This window comes from Strigops habroptila, chromosome 2 (assembly GCF_004027225.2).
Source record: "Strigops habroptila isolate Jane chromosome 2, bStrHab1.2.pri, whole genome shotgun sequence".
Classification (NCBI taxonomy): Eukaryota; Metazoa; Chordata; class Aves; order Psittaciformes; family Psittacidae; genus Strigops; species Strigops habroptila.
In genome coordinates, this window is record NC_044278.2 from 104,999,758 (window position 1) to 105,015,505 (window position 15,748).

The 15,748-nt window shown below is 38.8% G+C and overlaps 1 protein-coding gene across 8 annotated transcripts in view; it reads left to right on the forward strand.

Annotated features, from left to right (window-relative positions):
- The window catches only part of ZDHHC20 (zinc finger DHHC-type palmitoyltransferase 20), a 47,551-nt gene that overhangs the window by 25,811 nt on the left and 5,992 nt on the right, over positions 1 to 15,748 (forward strand). For 6 of the 8 annotated variants that reach the window (XM_030477647.2, XM_030477649.2, XM_030477650.1 and 3 more), the window contains 8 exons: positions 1,139 to 1,259; positions 2,661 to 2,730; positions 3,913 to 3,945; positions 4,761 to 4,881; positions 11,113 to 11,245; positions 12,865 to 12,991; positions 14,264 to 14,353; positions 15,473 to 15,588. In XM_030477647.2, coding sequence (XP_030333507.1) covers positions 1,139 to 1,259; positions 2,661 to 2,730; positions 3,913 to 3,945; positions 4,761 to 4,881; positions 11,113 to 11,245; positions 12,865 to 12,991; positions 14,264 to 14,353; positions 15,473 to 15,588 — 811 coding nt within the window. The remainder of the gene's footprint in view (positions 1 to 1,138; positions 1,260 to 2,660; positions 2,731 to 3,912; positions 3,946 to 4,760; positions 4,882 to 11,112; positions 11,246 to 12,864; positions 12,992 to 14,263; positions 14,354 to 15,472; positions 15,589 to 15,748) is intronic. The other 2 variants (XM_030477652.2, XM_030477651.2) reach the window with 1 other exon arrangement.

A 15,748-nucleotide genomic window follows, 5' to 3' on the forward strand; every position in this document is an offset into this window, starting at 1 on the left:
AATTGCAGCAATGTCTTACTGCTTCTTCCTCTCTGTAAGTGAAGCCTTCACTGTTGCTTGCCAACGGACTGTAATCCTAAAGAGGAAAAAGTACAGAATGAGAGGAAAATCCATGTGAACTAATCATATACATGTTCTTGGTAGGAAAATATCGATCGTATTAAACCACACTAAGCCAATTTTTGTTCCAGCTGCATACACAAGATTTTCCACTCATTCACTTCCATGAATACTTTGTCTATGTGTGTTCATAAAAAGAGCTCTTGTAGCCCATGCAGGAAGCTCAGAGTTTAAAAGTGCTTCAGAAGAGAAAAATACAAAGGAAATAGTGAGTTCAGCCCCCACTCCACTGGGGCTTGTCAGCACATTGGGTTTTGTGGAGCTTAATGGTAAAGCTCTCACAGTTTCAGTGGGTACCAAACCAAGTGTTTCACAAGTGAGTAAAGCCTCTCTGGTTTCTTCTGGTAAAGCTCTACATTTCAGTGAGGCTTTGACAGGAGTGCTCTTCATGCTTTACTCAGAATTGGAACTTTCTCAAACTGTACAGGCTTTGGAGAAGTTGCTTTCAATACAGCTTCTGGATTTTGCTGACTACAAAAGTAGGAGTTGTAATGCTGACTACACCCAAGTAAAAATCCCAGTTAAACACTTCCAACTTCTGTGCTGAAGCCATGGAGCCCCCTCTGCCCCACCATTTTCTTGCCCCCTCTGGTTTGTACCTCTCTCTAAGTCAGAGAAAGAGGGATAAGAGAACTTTAATTCCCTGTAGGAGCAAAGGACTATTGCATCTTCCTCTTGTTCACAGATCATTTAATTTATGCTCATCAGGAATTAAAGGAAAGGTTGCGTCTTCTTGATACTCGCTGTGAGTCTCTGCCCTCGTTTGTGTTGAAGGGAAAATGCTGTAGATAATGGAGCAGAGATAAAGATTATTTTCTTTAAAATCTGCCCAGGACTATTGTGGAGTTTAAAGGATCTCATGTAACTTCTGTAGCATTCTTCTTCTATTTTTTTGGTCAGTGGGTGGGGGTTGTCCAAAGACAGAAGAATAAGATACATAGGGCCTTTTCCTTGGAGCTTGACTGGAACACAAAGTAACAATTTTTTCCCATCATTCCATTTTCTCCCTCCCTCCTAGTTCTGTTTGTCAAAAGCTGATAAAGAACAATATGAAAAAGAAGAGAGACCAGAATACCAGCAGGAGATTTTGAGAAGAGCTGCTAAAGATCTGCCTATCTATACGACAACAGCATCGAGAGGTGAGATATTAAGATAATTCTGTGCTCCCGAAGCTGCTAGTTTAATTCAGTGAAATTCATTTGATGTCACTGAATGAACAATCTATTAAGCACATATTGAAAGGCCATGACCTTGTTTTGTTATTTGTTTGGACTGTGGGTTTTTCCCCCCCAAGAGAAACGGGAGTCCTTTGTCTGGGGATCTCAACATGGAGCTGCTCTTCAGAATAATAAGTAGTTAGAAAAAAAAAAAATCCTCTTCGAACAAGCAGATAGATGAAAACGTTTATCTCTAACTATGGCTATAAAAATTAGCACAGCAAAGAAATACAGTTAAATCAGCTAGAAATTGAGCAAAAGTTTAATTTTCTCAGTTTTATAATCATTAATATTTTTATATTAAGTATAAACCCTTTTAAACTTCTTTTTATGAGTGGTATCAGTTCAGCAGGAAGAGAAACATCATACTTAAGGCTAGAATTTAAGAACGAATAAATGTAATTTCATTCCCATCTGTAATTCAGTACAAAGCTAGTTACGGGCTATTTCTGTATTTGCTTTTAATATGTATAGGCATTTTGATTCCAGCTTGTATATGAATGATCTGTGAAACTGCTGTCTTATGCATATGTATATTCTTAAAAAAAAAAGAAATCTAGCTTTTATATGTATATAAATCTGTTTCTTTTTCTTGAAACTAGGAACCCTGTAGAGTTTTCCAAAAACATAAACTATTCGGAATACTGTTACCAAAGTTGTGACTTTCCAAAGTCTAAGGACACCTGTCTTTTTTGAATATATGCCTCTCTTTAAGGGAATCCCAGTCTCAAGTTCCTAGAGCGATCTGGGAAGCTCTTTCGAGCTCTTAGCAGTTCTGCTTAGTTGTAGGTGTTGGCTTTCCTCCCCCTTCCAAACTGCTTGTGCTGATGTCTTGTTTCCATTGAGAAGAGCCTGAAGACTTGTTTAAAAATATCCAGGAAAGATGAGGAAGAGCTGATTTACTGAACAGTCTGCTAGATCACTATTTGGTGGAGAGGATACAGAAAGCTAATGTGGAAAGCTGGCTTGCTGAAAGAGCATGTTTTCACAATGGGATGTTTGAGTACCCTGTCCAGAGGTGAAAGAAAGCAAGCCACAGGGGATCAGTGCTGGAAGATGGGAAGACTGGGAAGCCAAAGAGTAGATGGAAATGGACTCAGTACAGTAGTAATAGATTGAAATGTTTAAAATACTTTCATATGTTACATTTCTTAAAAAAAATCGGAAGTACATACCATATGAGAGTAGGCACATGAAGGCCTGTGAGAACAAGTGTGGTAGGGAAGGGCAGGAAGCTCTTTAAGATTCAGTTCATGTTAAGGGAGAAAACCTTTGTAAAATTAAATGAGTTCTAATGACTTGACCCTTGCCACTTAAATGCAGCAATCAGATACTGTGATCGATGCCAGCTAATCAAACCTGACCGCTGCCACCACTGTTCCGCATGTGACATGTAAGTTACTGTATCTGAAACAATGGGGTTTTCTCTCTCCTGTGGTCATCACTTTAGTGTGTTCATGTCTTTGGTGTGTTAGCCCCTCCACAACACGTTTTTTTATTATTTGTTCCTCTCTCAGACCCTCGAGTTCCTCCTATTGGTGTTATATTCGTATTGCTGTCCCATTGTCCAAAGTGGCAGAACTTTTTAGGAAACGTGCTTAAGGCTTTGTAAAACAGTGCTTATATTAATAAATAAATAAATAAAAAATCAGCGATTGAAAGTAAGGAAAGGCAGGTATGAGATACCAGCACCAGCAAATGCTTATTATTATGCTTAACTATTATCTCTTGATTTTGCAGCATCGAAACAGATGTGTGCTATTAATAATGCTAAAAATCTTAGAGATTGACAGTAGAATTGCATGCCTTAACCATTTCAAAGACATCCCTGTTATTCTCTAGCTTGATTCTGAATCATCAGGTGAGTCTGTAAGGGCACTGAAGACTGAAGCTATGAGTGAGACTTCAGTAGGCTGAGCTTGAGGAAATAGAGTTGACTGAAGATCCGAATACATGTCTTTTGGCTAAAATCTAATTTATTATCAAATACAGTGAATGTGTCTGTGTGTCTGAAATGTCTAGTATCTGTCCTTATACTAGAACTGGATGGAAATGGCATGTGACTGTTCAGATTACCCAGTGTGCTGCTCTTTTCCTTAATTAGCTTTAAAAAACAAACAAGCAAGGAGCAAACAAAAAAAGGTAGCAAAAATAGCCCTAAGGTAGACTTAGTTGGAGTGAATGCCAGGCTAACATACTTTACCCACACAATACTTGAAAGGTCCTTTGGATTTGTTTTCTCTCAATACACATAAAACTAGCGTGGCTTAATGAATTACTACATGGTGTTACTCAGCAATGCTCCCCCTGTTAATTTAAGAGACTCTGTTCAAAACTTCTCTGAATCTCGCTTGGTCTTTTTGTGTGAAAGGACGGCTGCCATAGTACAGAGAATTGGCATGATTGAAAAAGATACAGTGTGGCAGAATACTTTAAAAAGCAAACAAGCAAACAAAAGGAAAAGAAAACAAAACCCAACACCACTCTCCCCCTCCCCCCCCAACCTGTAGAAGCTAGAAGTATGTGTCTTAGAAAATGTATTTTTTGCTTTAACTTGCTGGGAATTCTCTTTCAGATGTGTACTAAAAATGGATCACCACTGTCCATGGTAAGTTTAAAAAAAAAAAATCAGTGATAATAATGAATTAGATCCTACATGAATTAGATGCTGTTTCAAAAATACAACTTTGAAGTAAAACTAGATTTTTCACATAACTTCTTGAGGTTTTAATATGTGAAAATAAATCTTGCTCCTGATGTGTTGAAACATATTGTTACAGGCCCAGCAGCCCAAAACATGCAATTTCTCTTCATATAGAGAAACTCTGGCATTAATAAGACCTGAGAGAAATGGCATTTCTTCCTTTTGTTTAGTTTGGTATTGTTACCAGGAGAGGAGATACCCACTACACTGAAAATAAGTTCTCAATTCTGGATGGTACATAAGACCCACTCAGACAGTTACTCTTCTGCAGTTTGTATTCATTGGTAGTCAGTAAAAGTATTACCTGCTGTCACTGTAAGAATACTCTATCAGTAGTTGCCTTGAAGGTGGTTTTGTAACTACTGAAATTGGAGAGGCTCGTATGATCTTCCATGATGGCTACAGTTAGTTCATAGTGTGTGAGATGCTTCCTATACAGACTGTATGTATCATATGCTTTGCCAGCTCATGTCCTGTCCTGTAGAACTTCGTGGGGGTCAAAATTTATGTGAGGGGCCCACATCATTTGGCCTGAGGAAGAAGACTCAAAACGGTGGCTTAAAATGCTTCTGGAACACTAGTGCCAGACTGTTTTGGACATACCACTGACATCATACACATGATGCTCTGCAAAAGCTGAATGTATTGGGGGTTTTTTATTTTATTTGTTTTGTTTTTTTAATATCATAGTAACCTCTTTCTCTTTCCCCTCCTTCTAGGGTGAATAATTGTGTGGGATTTTCTAACTACAAATTCTTCCTCCTGTTTTTAATGTATTCCTTACTGTACTGTCTGTTTGTTGCTGCTACAGTCTTGCAGTACTTCATAAAGTTTTGGACAGTAAGTTCTAAGGCTTTTTTTTGTTCTTCATTTGTTTAGTTCTGCATGTGTTATTGGAGGCTGTATCAGCATGTTGTCACTCACCATTTACTCTGTTCCATAGTTCGTTACCATTAACAGCATCACTCAAAGTGACTGAAGCAGGAGAACCTTCTGAATATTAATGAATTAAATGTATTACACTGCCCAGGGTGAGTAATTGGGGGAGGAAGTTCCGATGAGGACACTGTGCAATTTCTCTGCTCCATCAAAATCGAGTGGCACAGCTCAGGTTTTTTTGAGAATATTGGATATAGATATGTAGATATAGAAAGAACTGGCTACATTAAACAATTACATATATAGAATCGCGTGTGTGTGTATACACACGCGTGTATATAAAAAATAATGAGAAATGTGAAACAAATAAAAATTTTCTATCTTCCTAGACTTGTCTATGGATAATCTGCTACCAGATAAGGCAGATTAATTTCTTGGGATCTGACCAAGCTCTGTTTCGGAGTCCCTGTATAGGCATGTCTGAACTTCATGCTAGTGGTTTTTCTCGATCTGATATGGGTAGAATGCTAAGATATGTACAATGTTAATGATATACATCTCCCTTGCAACTATTGTCAGTTGTCAAATGATTGATGCCATACACACGTCTTAGTACATTTAATAACATCCATGTGAAGAGCAACCATTCTTGTACGACCGTGTTATATTCCTCCTATCAGTTTTGTTCCAGTCCCACTGGAGGCTAAACAGAGTGTCTTCTGGTGGTGTTCCCTTTCATCTCCAAAAGTTTGTGATGTGCTTTCCTGTCTCTAGGCTGAAGAGCTAGTGTTGAAATTCCCTTAATCAGTTTCCATTAAGTAACATGGGAAAAAGCATTGTAAGTGGAAGGCTCTCCGTCACATCTTTATAAGTAAATAACAGCACTTAGTTCTTAGATGTTGTTCCTGTCAGTAACTGGGAAAAGCAGTCATTATCTGTAGCTGTAGAAGGAATATTGGAGCAAAAAGATGTTGCCATGTTCAGAGTAAGAGAAGATTGATCATGTACTCAGAATAGCTGTATTTTGAGACATTTTGCATTAGACAGGTAGGATAAATGGTGCAAAAAGTATGTTTGTTTATGTTCATCTAAACCTACAGGTCTTACCTGCCAAAGTACTATGTTCCTCTTAGTCTGTCAGTTCTGGGTAGCAGCCTGTCACTAGAGAGCAAGGAACTATGTGGGAATTGAGCTGTCAGTATTGGGTGAGATGAAAGCATGAATGTATTTATCAATCGTAGCTGTGGCTTGCCAGATATTTCAAATGAAATGGTCTGATTCTGCTGTTCAGTCTTGTGTGACTGTAAATAGATAAATTTTTAATTTGTGAATGTGCCACTCCCAAATCTGCCTGGCTGCTTCCAGCACGTGGTATGCAGGGTCTGGTGAACCTGTGGATGTGCTCTTACATATTTACCAGTCAGTGCTTGAACACAAAAAACCCAAAAAACAACAAGGAGTTTACTTGGTCACCTCACTTCATAAGTATTAGTGCAAAAAAAGTCTGCAGGACATCTGACCACAATGAACATTTAATGTCAGCTTTTGTAACAAGGCTCTTCCAAAGCTCATCAGACAGAACACTGAAGTGGACCCTTCAGCAGAGGATATAAACTTAAGAGGGAGAATTTTTTTTTTTTTTTTTGGTAATGATTTAGTTGTTAAAAATGCTTCCTGCAAGAATGGGCCACTTCTGAAATGTGACAATAAACAATGTAGTCATGTGCTTGCACTTGTTGCTTTTGCTTTTGGGTATTTCCAAGACACAACCTGGTGATGCCATGGTCTTACCATTAGAGTAGGTCTCTGAATCACTGTACTCATATTAAATCACTCATTCCACAAAGCTAATATTCCTCTGATTTTTAAAATAGCCTCATTAAAGTAGATTTCCAGAAAGAGAGGTGGCAGCACCATAATCATGTAGGCTTGCAAAATTTAGTATGTCTCTAGTATGTACGCTTGTAGGCAATTTCTGTTGACTGCAGAAGAGTCCTGTAAGCTGATCAGAGTGGAGTACTGCTGACATGTGCTGTCTGTAGACTGCTTCAGTATATTGCTAATGCTCAGCTTCGTCTGCTACAGCATCAGACAGATTACTGTTTTGACATTTTCTGTTGAGGCTTTCTAGATGTTAGTTTTGTCCCTTCAAAGCTTGACTATCAGAAATATTACTGTATGGCTTCAAAAGGCAGTGTTTCTTTTTTTGCTTCCTCACTGATGTTTTTCAGATCATCATGTATACTGCTGTATATATCTAGTGTTGGGATGGAAGATGAACTGCTTGGGGAGTGTAGCCTTGGGCACTTCATACCTTGTAGTAGTGAGGTTGTGAAGGTGTACATGCTAAATACACAAATTTTAGCAATTCATTCTTTTGCACTATGGATAATACTTGCATAGAGACACAGCACATATGCAGATACTTGCAAACCTTGTGAGATATGCACACTTACTTAACTCTTCTGTTGAAGAGAGTCTTGGTTTTGTTTCCCACTTACACATGCAAGACATCTACGTTCATGCTTTATGTAGAAGTGCTGAAGAAAGATCTTGATACTGTTCATTCAGTGGTGGAACAGCCACACTGGCTGTAAATGTTTGCTACAGGCTTACATGCTGATGTGGATGTTAAAATCTGTTCTGTAGATTAAGGGAGTATGGAATTAAGGAATGACTCCTTTTTTCACACTAACTACTTTTCCTATACTCATGAAATTTTAATTTCTACCTAGGAAGTTGTTAAAGATGAACACATAAAACCTCAGTTCAACCAAATGTGTTTGACACAAACAGCAGCGCTGGATGAATGCCCAATCCTTGATGTCTTGTTTACATAGTGCATGGTGGTACTTCCCAGTGTATATTTCTATCTACTCTCATTCTTGCTGCACTCCCTCCCCCTTGAAACCTCTGTATTTTCCATCTGTTTTCAGTGTCTTTCATTGTCCTCCAAATTATTTTGGCAGTCCTGAATATAGCTAATTCAAGGACGTGATATGCGTTCTGGGTAGATGGTGCATGCTTCTGCAAAACTTCAGTTGTATAAACAAAACAAAAAAAAGGAGATTCCAGATCCTTAGTTAGAACTCATTCCTCTTGCATGCACACATAAAGACAAATACCAGATCTTTTGAGTTTTTTTGAGATTTAAGCTAGATCTAGCTACTAAAAAATGAGCAATCAGTCAAGCTTTGACAGCACTTTTTTTGTTGTGGAATTCGTTTGAGGCTTTTTGTGACCTGATACATACTCAAATGACTCTGTGCTTGTGAAGGAGTTTGTAAGAGGACTCTTTAAAATAGTGGTTGGCTTCAGTTTATTATGTGTGCTAAGCAGCCCACATTTTATTGTGCAAATTGCTTCCTTTTCTAAGCTACACAACTCTCTAACCTACAAGTCTCTGCTTCTGTGCTGCTGAGCATAATGTTTTTAAATAACAAATGTCTGAAGTCACTCTCTTTTCATGTGCTATGGCTACTAGAACACAACTGTGAATAAGCCTGTTACACACACTCAAAGCCTGCATGCTTCTCTCCAGGAAGGAATTGGCCTTTTTTGAAAGATGCTTCAGCTCTGCAACTGTCATTCAAGAATTTACAACCAGTAGCTGAAACTGGGTAGTCAGAAGAAGTAAATGCTCCCTGGAGATCATGCAGATTAATAATGGGTAATCCAAAAAAATTCCTCTAAGGTTATAGAGCCACTGTTTTAGGAAGATGCAACTGAAATAAACTTATATTTTCTGGCCCACAGAAAACACAAAGGCTAAGCTGGTACTGATATTAGAGTTTCAAAATGAAAAATTGGCCTGGGAATTCTTTATCGAGAACCATTTTGTTTAAATATGCAATTCCAAAAAAGTCATAGAAATAGAAGTTACAAAAATGAATTGGGAAACTGGGGAACACTGCAGTGTGCTCTGAGGTAGGAAGAGTTATCGTAGCTTTAACATGAAAGCTTAGGAATAAGTGGCAATTTGAGTGTGTGTTTTGCTAGCATTGATTTCGGTGGATCACAAAACACAACACAGCCCTACAGCAGGGGGAAGAGGGACTGTTGCACAAACTATCTAAGCAAAACTGCATCAATAAAAAGGCAGTAAATAAGGAAACTGAATTTAGATGGCAGTTCAAAGAGCTGGATTCTGTTATCATTTGCTTACTGTAGCATGATCTGATGGTAGCCAGCATTTTTGAAAATGCTGTGTGTATCTGCCTGACTCCAGGGTAAATCCTTGGGCTCTTCCCTAGGCTTTCTGCACAGATTAGTGTAACTTAAAAGCCATACGTCTTGCCCACAGTAGAGTCATTAAGCTCTAGCATCTTCGCTAAGCTGACTAATATCACTCTTTAGGTATAAAGCTTGGAATTTAAAAGCCAATTTAAACTAAGCTTTCCTGTTTCTTTCTTTATTCTCTTACGTACTGGTTCAATTTCAGATGTTACACTGAAGATACATCCCACAAAAATATTTCAGTACTGAAGGATATTGGAAAGAAGAAAAACTGTACTGATGTGTTATAGGTTCTTTTTTAAACAAAGAAAATTGTGCAAAGGATGGCAATTTATTTTTTTTTATGGTTTTGACTGAAACTACGTCTAATGGTAATAGATGTGTTCTGAAGTCAGAAAGATTTTGTAATTTATAAACAACTGCTTTATACCTCTGGAGTGTTCTATGCTTTTCAGACCTTTCTGAATGGTTTCATCATACAGGATATTCACATAAGCATTACTTACGATTCAAAGAATGCACCTGGTGTAGTCAGGCTGTTCAAGCTGAGGAACCACTTGGAAGTGACCCAGAATAGCAGTACTTCTATGTTTCAGTAGCAGATTTCATGCTTTGGAAGTTAGTAGTGTGCTCTTACGTACTCTTTCCTCCATTCTCTTGGAGAACGGGGGCTCAGGCTGCTGATGAATGTTGGAAATGGGCACGTCCGAGAGCACCAACCATTTTGTTCTTAACAAAGCCTGTGCTGTTTTCAAACACTTCATCTTAACATAATACTAGTGTTTAATAAATTGTCTTTGTTTGCGCAAAGCTTTGCCACAGGAAAGCTGCAGAGAATTGTCCAAAGGTAAAATCCAATATTGCTGTAATTATTTAAATACTGTTCCTGCTGTAATTTTTCTAATCCAGTCATCCATGGTAGTTATTTACACCATCACAGAAGAAAGGAGACTTGTAATCTGTTGCCTGTGAATATAGGCGGTGTACAGGGATACAGATATACCCATGTGCACTTGATCTTAATTGAAATGCATTTTGGTCTAAAAGAAAAAAATCGGCCTTAGATAAGTGGGTATACTGAATGAGCTAATGGAAAAAGTAATGGCAATAATGCTAACTAAACAGCTGAATAAAAATAGCCTCTCTGCTTTCATAGTGCTGTTAAAGGTCAGCTACTTAAAAGTTCTGTGATTTTGAGGATGTCAAACTGGAATAGCATTGTTACAAATCTCACTGGCCTCTCAAAAGTGCAAGCCTAAAAATACCTGGGCTAGAGGGTGGAATTGCCTATCTGATATGGGTGGGAGGTTTTATTTTTTTTATCTGGTGGCTGTACTGAAATTGTTTTTCACATATATGTTCTGGTGATTCGCTTCTGCCTAGTCAGACATGGCAGACTGGTTTTGGTAGGCACATGCTGGTTGTTGCCTAAACCTCAGAGATCATCAAAAATTGAAGATCTGTCCCAGGTCTTGTTCAGTCTTGGAAACATAATGTGACAGCCCTTCCCCTTTTACGTTCCGCGCAGCAGTTCAGAAGCAGGTACCTTGCTGGGAAAGGGTTTGGACATTTTTGTTGTATTTTCTTCCTTTCAAATAAAATTATTTCGGGCATGTTTTCCCTGTGTCTCTTTGGCTGTGAGTGGATGGTTAACATTTTTTTAGTATAGGAATCTTTTTTCCTTTGCTCCTTGCTATGCATTTAAAAACTAAGACATGAACATAGGCACTCATGCTACTAAGCTCAGGTTGAGGGGTACCCATCAGCTTTCGAGGCTGTTGTATACCAGTCTAACATGACATGAAATGAAAGCTGGGCTTGTGCTTTTTTAAGTTTGTGAAAAGTGAGGTGAAAGTCCTGTAGCAGAATGGGTGTGGCAGAAAATGTTTAGTGACAATGCTGCATTAGTTGCTAAGAAGTGTTAATATATTAATCTCTTTCTCTCTTTCTCCCCAGAATGAATTTCCATATACCCGTGCAAAATTCCACGTCCTGTTCCTTTTGTTTGTGGCAGCCATGTTCTTCATCAGCATACTGTCACTCTTCAGCTACCACTGCTGGCTAGTTGGCAAAAACAGATCAACCATAGGTCAGTTAATTTGAATGTGGAACTGTTCGTTGTCCAGAAAGCCAACAAGTCAATGGGAATGTGAGGCCTACAGGATATGCCATCGCATATAAACAGGTTTTTAAAGTATTGTGCAATAAAAAGCATACTTAGTGAAAGTAATTAAAGGTGAAACATGAGGAAATGAAGCATGTATGGGATCCTCTGCTGGAGCCAAGCATTCAGATTCATGATGAATGTTTATTTCTTCTGTTTGTACTTTTGAGATCTCTGAGGCACTGTGCATTTCTGTGTGCGTGTTTTTATATAGTGTTAAGTACGTAACTTAATTGCTACTTGTCAGTAACCCTCTTGTTTTAATACTTTGAGTAGCTGGGTGGCCCCAGCCAAGATGAAGGCTCTACTGTATCTTAGCATGCTATGTTTTGAACTAGATCCAAAAGAGTATTCTAATCCTGAGAGAAAATGGACCCTATTAGGAAGTGGCTTGTAAAAGCAGTGCGATAAAAATGGAAACACTGATGCACACTTCCTAAATAATGAAAGATTCACATAATTTCTATGCCTACATGTTTTATATGGCATTGACCAGCATAAACAAGTTACGTGCATGAGCTAAAATATCTGAAGTTCTTGCTAAATCATTTTTTTAAGTGTTTCTTTCCAAGGTTGGGGGGGGGGATAGGGACTGGTTGGTATTTCCACAACTGAGTTAAATCAAAATCTTATACCTTTCAATGAAAGTTAAATTTCTAGCCTCAAAAAATACATGGATTGGTTAAAAGTGAAATAATTTTCAGCTTGCTAGAATTTTTTGATGGAGGAAATGTTTTGGTTGCTTGACAGGAAGGTTGTTTGAGTCCTTTTTCTTCTAATATATCTACAGTTAGGGAATATTCAGTCTCCTTTTTAGCTTTGAAGAAAATCTTAGCATGTTCCTTGCCCTAAAGTCAGCGGTCACAATTGGTAACCCAGGACTTTATTTACTGTCTGGATCATGATTGTAAAAAGACAAGCTGTTGGTATGAGGAGAGCAATGAGTCCTCTCAGTACTTCCCAGGGGTGTAACCGGACTGACTAGAAAAATGGTTGTGGTTTGCTACAGCACGTGGTGTGTCTGTGTTTCTAATATAATAGATATCATCTTTCCCTGATACCATGGGATGCTCTTAATTCAACTTCAGACCTTGGCAGAAGTGGGGAAAAAACTGTCCTGTGTGGGTTCAGGTCCAGTGGTGCTTATGGTAAATTGCTTTTGAAAGAGGAAGCCTTCTGCTCAAAGAAGGCTTCACAGGCCAAAGAGAGCACTAGCCATCAATGGATAAGGGATGTGGTATCTTTGGCACTTTGGCATGCTGATGGTACTTAGCTCTGTCTCAGAGGTTAGGTTAAAGGAGAGAGAGTAAGATTACTGTTCTGCTTATGTGACTTTCTCACCTTTCATTTCTATTTTTGACATTAACCCTGTGATTATTTTTTGTAATGCTTTCTGATTACTTGAAATTACTTCCCCCCCGTAATATACATCAAGATTGTCTCAGCTTGCCCAACACTTTTCACAATAGAGAAGTTTGTGTCTGTTTATTTGTCTTCCCTGACTCCTTATCACTTTAGAGATACTGCATGTTTTTCTTTTACAGAAACATTCCGTGCACCTACATTTCGAAATGGTCCTGATAAAAATGGCTTTTCTCTTGGATGCAGCAAAAATCTGAGGGAGGTTTTCGGAGATGAAAAGAAGTATTGGCTAATTCCTATTTTTACCAGGTATTCAGTCTGAATGGGAATGAATTGGGAATAAATTGATTCCATGACTTTCACCTTGCTTTCCCTTCTCCTAAAATAATAAGGGACAGCTGAAAAGCAAACTCAAATCTTGCACGGTGAATATTGGTGTAGGGAAAATGTGCAGGAGAAACTGAGCAAACTGTGTGGGGTTTTCATTCAATGACAAGGGCCTCCTAGATACAGAAATTTGGAAAGGTTTGAGAAGTGTATTTCAAAAATTGTACACCTTTTGGCTGTGGCATTAGTGTTGAATTGTAGAGCAGAAATCAACAACTCAGTGGAGATCCAAATGCTTGAACTTCAACTGCTTTGGAACAACATCAGTTTAAAAACACCCCCTCTTACCCTTAAGAACATTTGACAGCTTTCCTTTTGCTGTAGCTGACAGTTTCAGTATCGAAGCTGCCTGAAAAAGTGTACATAAATAAGCAGCAGTGCAAAAAAAGTAACAAAACCAAACCAAAACAACAACAACAAAAAAACTACACCAAAAAAAACCTGATGCAAAACACTGGTTTAAAACTTCAGCTGAGCCAGTGGTAGGGAGTTGCGGACAAGCCTCATAAGCTTGAAGCAAGACTGACCTGCTGCCCACTCCCGCCACTCCTGATAGTCAGCAGGACTAAGTAGGAGCCATGTTTCAACATTGCTTTTGGGGATTGTGTATCAGTTTAAAAGGTTGGTGAACCTATTTGTGAAGCTGAGATCTGGTCACAAGCAGCAGAGGTAATAAAAAGATCTTAAGTTGCCTCAGCTGTTTGCTGAACTACCATGACAGAAGCTATACTGTAGGTGGATTAGGCTGTTTTGCCACCACATTTTATCCTGATTAAACTTGCTTTAAATGAAGGCTTAGCTAACCTCAGAAGGATGGGCGGAGGGAAAAGCACAGCCACCAAAATATTATTTATGCTACAGCTTCTGGGGTTGTAAATGCAGATAGTCTGACTACATGTGCATGGTGGTTTGGGGGAAGACTAAGGCTACGGTCTACAGAAACACAGTGATGTTTTTGAAATACATGGGCTAGTGCTGTGCTCAGCAGTCCATACTGCATGATAGAGCTCCAAGATTTAATTAACTGATCATCCGGCTTAGTGGTAGAACTGCCTTGCTTGACTCAAGTCCAGAGTTCAGTGCTGCGCTCAAGTAACTGATTCAAGCCTGTAGCGTTTGCCTATTGCATGGGTACTTGTTCAGTTCATTAAAGTGAACTACAAACAGTAATTTGAATCTTTGTTTCTGGTTTAGTTTGGGCGACGGGTGTAATTTTCCAACTCGTTTGGTGATTATGGATCCAGAGCAACTTGCTGTCTCAAGCCAAAATGAACCTGCCAAAAGGTAACTATAGTGTTTAAGATACTGATTTTGTACTGCTCCATACTTAGAGAAGAATTTGTTTCAAACTTATTTTTTAATCTTTCATACTTCTTGTCATCTTCAGAGTGAGTTTGTAAGTCTTCAGAGAAGGACAGACTGGATCAAGACTAAAAAGTGGTATTGCTTGATGCAGAAAGTGTTTTCTTGGTTTTGACCTATTACAGAGGAAACTAATGCAGAAAGTAAGAGAGCTTACTGGCTCTTAGCAACAATCAAAAAAGTCCTAGGGGAGGCTGTATAATGATCCATGGGAAGAAAAAAAAAAAAGCTTAAGATGTTTTTTTGAATGAGAGGCAAGGTGGTATTTGTACCTCACCTCCTCCAGCATGCTTAAACAAGAAATGCTGAGACACTGTTTGCAAGAAGGGTTGATCATTGTGGCTATTTGCTGGCTTTTAGCGCTGGAGGGGTTTAGCTCGTTACTTTTTACCCCTCTCAAATTTGCATGTTTTGTATCTTCAGTGTATTTTCAGGAAGTCTGCTTTAGATTCAAAGACACTGGAGTATGTGACACTTCTGGGGGTGTTTACATTTGCCATTTTAGAAGCCTTCTGTGTTAGTTTCGTGAGTTAGTAGCTGATGTCGTGAGCAGCAGTCACCTGATTTGTCAGGCATTAAGGGGTTCAAAGGCAATACTGTGAGGAATTTGCTTCCAGTGCAACATAACCTGTGGAATTTACACAAGAGCAGGACCTTTGTGTGAGCAGTAGTGTTCTTTTGCATTAGGAAAATGTTCAGCAGAAGGCCCTAGCATTTACTGGTGGGATAAAATGGCATTAGGTTGTTCTCTGAGATAGTACTGGTTAGGTTTTCTTTTCAACTGTGCGGCAGCAGCATTGTTCGTACACCGTTTCTTGTCTATCTGTGGTTTTCTCCATTAGAATTGTGAGTGGCCTATGTCAGGTAAGGGTTTAGACTGATGACTGGAGCAAGCCTATAGGAGAATTAGAGTTGGGGGCAGGGGGCCATTTTTAGTTGGCAGTGTAGGGTTTTGTTTGCCTTGCTCTGAGTAACTAGAAATGTCTGAAATAAGCAGCTCCTGCCATTACAGAATTCGTGTTGACTTTGCTTACTTCTCAGCTCTGGACCAAATCAGTCCTTTCCTACTCGACCACTCAGTGAATCACAAAATCAGTTGCTAACCAGTGACAGTCAGTGGGTGGAAAGTGGCCCTGAAGAGGAAAATGTTAAATCAGGTAGCCTGTGCTGTAACACTTCTGATGATTCTATGGTTTTGCTGGTGGTGGGTCTTTCATTTTTTTTAAGGCCTAAAAAGTCCTTAGGAATTGGTTGAATCAAGTAGAAGAAAAATATGTTCCATAGAATCACATCAGCATGTTTAGAAGTTAAGGGTAA